The 9,386-nt window shown below is 35.3% G+C and overlaps 1 protein-coding gene across 1 annotated transcript; it reads right to left on the bottom strand.

Annotated features, from left to right (window-relative positions):
* Positions 1-639: 639 nt before the first annotated feature.
* On the bottom strand, positions 640-8,141 carry LOC137709005 (3-epi-6-deoxocathasterone 23-monooxygenase CYP90D1-like). Its single transcript, XM_088688497.1, has 8 exons — positions 7,867-8,141; positions 7,067-7,391; positions 6,260-6,409; positions 5,774-6,028; positions 4,994-5,083; positions 4,721-4,906; positions 4,492-4,613; positions 640-778 (listed from the first exon to the last, which is right to left on the bottom strand). The coding sequence occupies exons 1-8, from the start codon at positions 8,139-8,141 to the stop codon at positions 640-642; spliced, it is 1,542 nt and encodes a 513-aa protein (XP_088544623.1).
* Positions 8,142-9,386: the final 1,245 nt, after the last annotated feature.

Raw genomic sequence — 9,386 nt, 5'->3', positions numbered from 1 at the left:
CGCCTGAGAATATTCAAAAATATATAATTATATGAATTTCAGAATTCTATTCCAAAATTATGAGATTACTCTGATACATAAAATTTTAAATTAAAAATTGTGATTCAATTATGAAATTTAGAAATTAAATTGGAAGTGTTGTTTCCAATCCAATATGTTCGAAAATCACCCCTAACCATGACCCTACATAACAAAACCTTTCTTCAACATTAAAAAGAAAAAAGAGGTAAGCGATTCCTTTTCTATTGTATTGCATGTAGTAATAGGTAAGAAAAGAATAAGTGAAAAAAATCGAAGGTGTTTAATTGAGGACCCATAAACACTATATACTTGTATTATTGTCTTTGTCCACCATGTCACACCACCCCACACGTGTGCAACTCTTTTCTTTTCTTTTCATGTCTGGCTATTTTGTATTGTTGTGTATAAAAGGAGAGCACTTGTGCTCACAACCCTAACTATAATGTAGGCGAATCATACATTTAATTTTTTTATTATGTATTCTTTTACTTAATTTTAATTAACTTTTACATTAAATGATACTTTTTTAATTTGGAAAAGAATTGACCAAAGTTAAATGAAATGACATGTGTCAGATGATTAAATGTATAGTTAGCATAAGTGTATGATGAACATATATTAAAGTTTCGGATGGGAACAACAATGTTCCCCTACAAAAGTCTCATAACTTCCAACTTTCCTTTTGACCCTTATTGGCATCCTCCTCTTCATTCTTACCGTCGGAAAGCTCACTATTGTGTCCTCGTCAGCCGCCCAACTACATTTGTTCAAAATAAATTAAAAATAAAAGATCTAATAATTATAAAAAATTAAATTTAAACTTATAAACTAGAAGCACTTTAAACTAGTGTTGAACATTAGTACCATATAAAAGGCATAGAAAATCTTCCAAAAATAGCCGACGAAGGTGTTTGATGAATGACTAGCCAAAGTTTATGCAAGTATGAACTTAACACTGTAACAAGATGTTGATCATAAAAATTACCAAGCCTACATAGCGCGCAAGCTGAGTAATTGAAAAGCTAACTACGCTCTTCGGTTATGTGCAGGGCGTGCCAACTTGACGGTTGAGCTCGGTCAGGGACTAAAATATGCTGATGTCGTGTTGAGTATGCTGCTAACTTCTTGTTCTTGCGACTGCAGCTGAGGAAGGAACACGTCTCGGCCTTTGGGTTCTAGAGCCAAAAGAAAAGGCTACTAGTTCAGAGAAGTTCACAAATCGTCGGCGCCGGATTCAATCACAGTGATTATATTCATAAGAGTATAAGCACGCCGAACTGGCACCAGGCTATATGGACACAAATACTTGAAAGAGATGTATGTTTGTGGTTCGGCCATCGGAATGCCAAACTCTAAAATGTACTTGTGAATATCCAATCATAAAACAACTCAGCGTTCGATGTGTCGAGCCTAGTAACATGTAACACACCTCACTTCGCCAAGAAGGCTGATAAGATGACCTCTACCAACAAGAACTCGAAAGTCCCTATCGACTGAGACTTGGATAAATAACTAGTCGGTCTCGAAGCAGTGCTGTTTATCCAAACTGAAGGTGCTCCTTGATCAGCTGATTCTACAGCTCCAGTGTTGTTTATCCAAACTGAAGATGTCGCCAATTGCCTTCATAGTGCTGTTTATCTAACTGAAGATGTGTTGGCGGAAGAAAGGGGAAGAGGATAAAATCTTAGGCTGTTGAGAAGCTTTGCGTAGGGCAATTTGTGTGTTGAATTGGAGAGGCCTTTTTTCTTATTTGCAGCTTTGTATTTATAGCAAGTCTCCTTGATCGCCAATCCAGTAAAGACATTTCTGAATATACTTCCAAAAACAATAACTGATATTATCTTTAATATATTTCGGAAAAAATCTCCCTAGTCTCCTTAGATGCTTGTAGACTTTTACTTAAGAATACTAGAAAAGTAATTTGCTTCTAGAAAGAGATAATAAATATGTGGTGGATTAGTTCATTAGACGGTTTTAAATTCTCTCTTAAACTCTTGCAATTTTTTAAGGTATTGAAAGGTTGAAGACATTCCTACAAATACTTTAAATGTGGGGGAATGTACTCTAGATTAGCAAATTACTTTGTAAGTCCTAACATATATTTTGAAGGACTTAACACTGGAAACAACTGCTCTCAAATGAATTTATTTCCATGCATGGATATGAAGTTTATAACAGCCATAGATTGTAGATAGTCAACATAGATATACCAATTATAAAGGTTTGACTAGAGAGTATGTTGTATCGTTGAGGGGAATGGGTTAAAAGCTTGTAATTAGAGTAGTCGTAATGGAAACCCAACCTAGTTGACTGGTGATCCCAAGATCTAGGTTCAAAAGGGACAACTAAATTATGACAACTCGGAGTAGCACTGCGGAGATGTACTCTCCTTCCATGTCCCATGATGACAACATTGTTGTCTGCCATTAAGATTAGGTTAAGCTTTATGCTTTTAATGATTCCTATAGCTTGGAAGACTTAGAAGTCCAAGTGGGATATTGTAGGATACTCTTAATGGGAAGTTACCTATCTTGAGTGAGGAATGGGGCCGTTCCTATGAGAATTTTTTGAATGGCTTAATTCTCTAGAGCACTAATGAGAAACCGAAAATTGTTTAGGGCCGAAATGAACACAACCAAGCAACCACGGGGTATCTGGAAGGGTATTGTGTAGTTCAAGACATTGGGTTCACTGATTAACCAAGTAAATCAGAAGTAATTCACTAAGGAAGCTTCAAAGCCAAAAGCTACCTATCTCGATGTGGTACTTTTCCTACTAAATTCTCTCTCTAGTGTCTGCATTGTTGTATATGTGCAGAGTTTTGAGTCTATTTCCATTCATGTGGGGGATTGTTAGAAAATTGAATATTATTATTATTAAATAATTGAATGGAAATTAGAAATGGAGCCTTTTGGTAGAAAGATTTGTCTATTCAAATGAAGAGTTGCAACTTTTGACTCTTCATCAATAGTTACATGTTTCTAAAGAGGTATCTCAAATTCTCTAAATAAGGAAGCCCCCTATAATCATTTAACAACTTTTACGTTCACATATTCAAACACAGTGTACTATTGTTAGAGAGTTTTGTAGTGTCTCATTTAGTCCATATGAAAGAGTATTCAACACAATTGTGGTTCTTAAAACCTTGTGATTTGAAGTGCTACTAATACAAGGACGTGGTCGTTGTATCCTGGTAGACAACTGCCAACCAACCATAAACACCGTAATAGGGCATAAACTTATCTTAAGGACATAATATCTAACATTTGCCTCAACCGTATTTTCAGGTTTTTTCCGATCCATAATGTCATGTTCATTTAACATTTTATGTGATTTAATATAGCAATCAGACCTTAATTTTTCCTATCGAGACAATGACAAATACCAAGCAAAACCGCAGAGAAGAATTGAAGAAGAAGCCGAACCGCAGAGAAGAAGAAGAAGAAGAAGAAGTAGAACTGTAGAACTGCAGAACTACAGAGAAGAAAAAAGAAGAATTGAAGAAGAAGAAGAAGAAGCAGAACGCAGAGAAGAAAGAAGAATAAAAAACGTGTTGTGGGAGGAAGGGATATGGAGAGAACCTATCCCATGGGAAATTGAGTGATTCAAGACCAATCTCAGTCTGGTGAATAACATGGGGACTAATAGTTGACTTATATCTAAGGAAGGGAACATCATCTGTTCCCCTCAGAATTTGGGTATCTGCCACTCTCTGTGTTATGAACTCATGATGTTACCATATTACAAATTATGTGTATTACGGGCTTCTCATGGAGTCTTCATTTTTTTATCATAACTTTCCTCGCACATGGAAATCCATATGGGCAAATTGGTGGGAGCAAATGAGGGTTGGAAGAATATCTCAAGTGACTGATCATCTCTATATATAACTTTTTATTTTTTATTTTTTTATAAACGATAAGACAATTACACTATACTCATTTAAACTATTGCGATATGCCATGAACTTAGGTGCGATGGGCAGATCACACTGTTCAAACCAACTTGACTAAATTTAGGTTTGCGTATATATAACAATTTCCCCTAGTCGAAGAGCATGGTTAAAGGCAGTTATGAAAAGGTACATGGCATTAAAAAGCTATTGATCAGTGGAAGTGCCAGAAAGTTTGATGACTGCAATATTGTCCTTGCTCATATGGTAACAAATGAGGAAATAAAATGCAGGACAACTTTGTTCAATTTCTCCCAAAAAGCATAAAAGTTTGCATCTGGCTGAGGAAATCCCAAAAAATGCCATCTATATTCTATCATTTTCCCTCGAGTTTTTGTTTGAACTCGGGTGTAAGATGTCCGCCACACCGTTTTGATCAACAGGCCTAACTAGCGTTTTTTGCTTAAGTTAATCCCTTGTTATTATATTAGTGAACTTAGATTTCATTTTCCACAACACTCTCCCCACATAGACCTATAAATTAATTAACAAAAGCCTAATTAAGTATCTAGTTATACCTGAATTGTGTGACAAGGTGGTGTAAGAAAATGGAGGCTTCCAGCCTTGCTAAGTCAAGTCCAGGACACAGCCTTTGCCCACCTCCAAAAGGAGTGAAGTTGCAGCTGCTCATATCTTTGTCCTGCAGAGATTATACAACTCCAATCCATAACTTAAAAACAAAAGAATTCAAATTTACGTACTAACTGGTTAGCGCTACTGCATTTGTATATACGTAGTCATTCTTACTTGCCACCTCCATGGATTGAAGTGATAAGGCCAATCATAGTTATTCTGATCAAGATGAACTGATCTAAAATATGTGAAGACACACCATCCCTTCGGTATTAAATACCCTTTTATCTCCACATCTTTCATGGCCTTCCTCATCACCCCAGTTATGATGTTTCCCATCCTTAGGGTTTCTGTGATCACCTGTTTAATTGCAATAATTAAATTAAAACATATATTAAAAAAACATAGATAAATTTGATGAATTACTGCTGCAAACTATTTGCTTACGTTTTGCGTAAATGGTAAGGATAAGTAATCACTCCAACACAATGGCTCTCCAAGCTCATCTTTCTGAGTTTTTAACTTCGTGTTCTCCTCCTGAATTCATCATCAAGAATTCATTTATAAAAGGACCAAAACAACATTGGCTTTTTCTGTAAACCTCCTATTTCTTCACAGATAATAACAGATTTACTATTTTTTTTTCTTTTGGGAAATGGAAAAATTTTAATTATTCCAATACTTGCATGTACTTATAAGAGGTTTTTGGTTTGAATATTGAAAATGAAGAGGTCGCAATTAATTTATTCTCTTACTTTTAGTGTAAATAGTCATTATATTGACATTAAACTATGAAGTAGTAGAGAGTTCATGAAGAGTCTCTGTTTGAGAGAGCGTCCTTAGCATTTTTCTTTTGCTTATATATCTTAGAATTCCACTTGCCCCTAGAAACCATATTGCTTTGACAGCCAGAAGTGAAAAAAGTAAAATCACCAAAACGATAAGGAAAATGAAAAATGGCACAAATAAAGTAGTCAAGGTTCCAAAAAAGTTCAATCCTAGAAAAAAAAAAGTGGGATGTTTTAATTAATAGTAGCTGTGTGGCTGAGCAACCTGAGAATGTTACATACGATCGGAAATATACTCCTCTTCCTACCGCACTCATCGCGATCATTAAATCAGCGTGACGAATGCTATAATAAAGTAAGAATATTTCACTAAAATAACTCATTGTAGTAAAGAAAATTTCCTATTTACCAAAAGTAAAAGAGAAGAATTTTTGCATACAGCTAATTGTTGGAGAGCAGTGGGGGAATCTGAGAGGTATTTGACTGCAATAGTCATGAGAAGTGGCACTGAATCCTCCCCTGGTATCATCATATCAATCATGTTATCTGCTATCAGATTATCTGTTAATTGCTCACTTGTGTCACTTAGCAGAACATCTACCACATCTTTGGGAACCTTATTGGAGATGATATCACTCTCTTTTTTTCTCGCTTGTATGATTTTCTGTACTAGCTTGACCATTTTCTTCTTTGCCTGAAATTAATTAGGACTCAAAATATCATTACAAGGATATGATAATAAAAAATAAAAACGACGGTAAGTTGCTTATGTTACGAGACTGTAAATTCATATCATATATTAAGACAAAACACAACTCAAACTAAGTTATGAAATCACATTCCGACAATATAAGCATCTTATGCTGTTAAACTGTCTGACAAAGTAACGTTTCTCTTGTAAAGTAAAAATTGATAATTAACTTGCCTGTAATGATCTGTAAAGTCTACTTCCAGGAATATTTATTGGGATAGACATGAGGCCAGCAATGAATTCTTGGAACTGTTTCTTTAGGAACTCCATGTCTTCACCAGGATCCAAACTAATCAATGCCTTGACAAGTACTTGGAAGGCAATCTGCAGACAAAAAGGACATCAACTTTTGTAAAGGACTGTTAACAAACATAATAATTATGAATCTAATTCTGCAGACAATATCATTCGTGCAGAGTTATTATGAACCCCATTGGGCATTTCACAACTGGGAAATGCTTTTCAAACCCCGTCTTTATCCTTTTGAACTTTCCTTGTTTCTGGTCATGTGATTAGATAAATTAGCAGTGAATTAAGAGGAGGAAACGTATTTATACGAGGCCCATTATGCACTCTATCCTCATATTTGTACGTCTTATTCTAAATCAATGAATATCGTACTTCTGCTAAAAAAAGAGACGGAAACAAATAGGTGGAGTGCTGGAGGACAAATATGGAGCATGAAAAGCATTTCCCTATTCATTTCTTTCTAGAAAATCATATTCTTCCTCTTAACCTAAGTAAAACATTGATAAATATTCAAATATCTGATACATTTTAAATCCAAGAAAAAAAATCCATAGGCAGATGTAAGAGAGATGGCATCTTTTGTTTTGTCTTCTGTACATTGGAACTCTTCTCAAAAAACCAAACAATCTCAAACTTCAAAGATTAAATTCTCTCCCCTGGACCTAGGAGAGAGACAGAGAGAGAAAGAGAGAGAGAGAGAGAGAAAGAGAGAGAGAGAGAGAGAGAGCTAACATGTTTGGTTTCATCTTGTATGTAAATGAAATGGTCATCTCTCCAATTTTCCATGGATTGTTGGACATAGTTCTGCATGCCTGTGGTGATTTGAGCTTTGAGATGTGGGGACTTAAAGAAGGCTCCAATGAGTCCATGGATTCTTCTCTGCAGGGCTCCATTGATGAGCAAAATCGAAGACTTCCCCATCAACTCAGTGAGAGATTTTGGGTAAGATGGCACAAAAGATTTTGCATCACTCTGCAGAACAATTTTACTCACTTCTGCATCTGTTGATACAATTGTTGGACTTCCAAATATGTGTGACTTGAACACCTTCCCATACCTACAAATTAAACACCCCAAAGATTCAAATAAGTATGAGATTTTGACTTTCAAAACTAATGAAGTAAATCAGCTGAAACATGAAGCAGAATAATTAGAACTGGAAAGTGCTTATTGGGTTTGCCGTTTGTTATGCAGATCGCAAACCAAATGAAACATATTGATTAAGTCAATCTTAATCAGAAGTTAAGCATGGCAAATATACGCATGGGAATTTTCAAGTTTTCAACTTTAGAAATGACCATTGAAGTTAAATCAGCTGAATCATTAGACCAGAAAAGTGCTTATTGGATTTGTTCTTTGTCATGCAAAACACAAACCCAATGAAGCATATTCATTAGTTCAATCTAATCAAGTTAAGCATGGAAAATTATTAATACAAAACGAAGAGTTTATTTGAAAGTAATGCATGTTATTTGGGTACTAATTAACTTCTTGTCTCACTAATTACGCTATTTTTTTTTTTTTTAACTTACAAGTGGCAGCGTTTGTTCATGAAGCTCTCAGGGGAGTCAGAGTAAGCACAAGTTACAAACTCAATGGTTTCACCAAGAAATGGAAGCCCAAAAGTTCCCAAAGGAAGTTGGATTCTGTTGTGTTTTGATCTGATGAGTGAAGAAGTAGCAGAAGAACTGAAAAACCTCAGAAAGTTCGAGTTGGTGCTATTGCTGTAGAGGAATATTATGGACAAGATCGACATTGTTGTTGTTGCTGCTGCTGCCAGTATTAGTACAATCAACAAATTGTCCATTTTTGAAAAGTTGCCGCACGAACGAAAAGAAGCTTAGCTTTAGCACTCTGCTCCCCCTTAAATAATAACATTCGCAATCACGGTTGCAATGAGGATATTTTTGTGGCTCAAGAACGAATGTGCATGTGTACAATGCACGCGTGTGGGGAGAGAAAGGGAGAGAGAGGGGGGTGGGGGAGGGAGGGGGAAGAATGTTTAACAAATTAAGGAATATATGTATTGGGAGATGGATGAGATTTTTTTTGGCGGCTTAAATAAGGTATAAACTTAAAAACTTAGTGTGGTGCCTTGATGAGCATGAGCTAGTTTTTGTTGTTAGTATTCATTTTATACAAGCGATATCGTGAAAGGAAGAAATTAAACACATAGTATATTATGTAATCAACGAGTCGAGGTATAATGCTCTTTTGATTATGTATTGACTATGAAATTCACAACCACTAATTCGTTAATTTAAAATTCAGTAATTTACATCAATCTAAATATTTAGCAATCAAGCACTTAAGATGCATTGTATTTAATGACAAGCCAACTTTATAGCACAAGGTACATGTTTATAGTTTTGAGTAAGTAAATCAAACCAACAAATTAATAACATGATATGTCTGATGATCTATGGGTAAGAGGACATGCATATGGCTGATAAGAAATAACTCTCTTTTGCTCTTTTTCTATTCACTTTTTGATGCAAAAGTAGCAGAAAGAACTTGAAATCCTTTCATGATTAAGTTAGTTGGGATATAATACATATATATATACATATATATATATATATGTATATATAGGCTAAATATACAAAATGGTCCTTGAGATTCAAAATCAATAGAAATGGTCCCTGAGATTGTCCACCATTCATGATTTTGGTCATTCCGTTAAAAACTCTTTGGGCAATTTTCAAAACTTTGTAACTCAATCAATTCTTAACCAAATTCGACACATAATATATCAAAATGAAGATAGGAGAGTGTAGAACAAGATTATACCTATTTGGAAGCCCAATGGTCATCGGAGATGGCCGGAAAATAGCCTGAAAGGTGACAGGTTCGCGGAAAAACTGGAAACCTCGCTGAAAACTAGGTAAACTTTAAACGTTCATAACTTCTTCAATACTCAACAAAATCGAGTGATTCAAAAACAAAAATCATACTTCTCAATGAGACGAAGATATTGGTTCCTTTATCGATGCAAACTCGCCTTGGTTTGGCCGTAAAACGGCTCAAAAGTAGCTAACTATTTTCTAGTTAG

Source organism: Pyrus communis, chromosome 17 (assembly GCF_041283825.1).
Source record: "Pyrus communis isolate YQ-2024b chromosome 17, ASM4128382v1, whole genome shotgun sequence".
Taxonomy (NCBI): domain Eukaryota; kingdom Viridiplantae; phylum Streptophyta; class Magnoliopsida; order Rosales; family Rosaceae; genus Pyrus; species Pyrus communis.
Note: the sequence above shows the minus strand (reverse complement) of the source record. Positions and strands in the feature narration are given on the sequence as shown.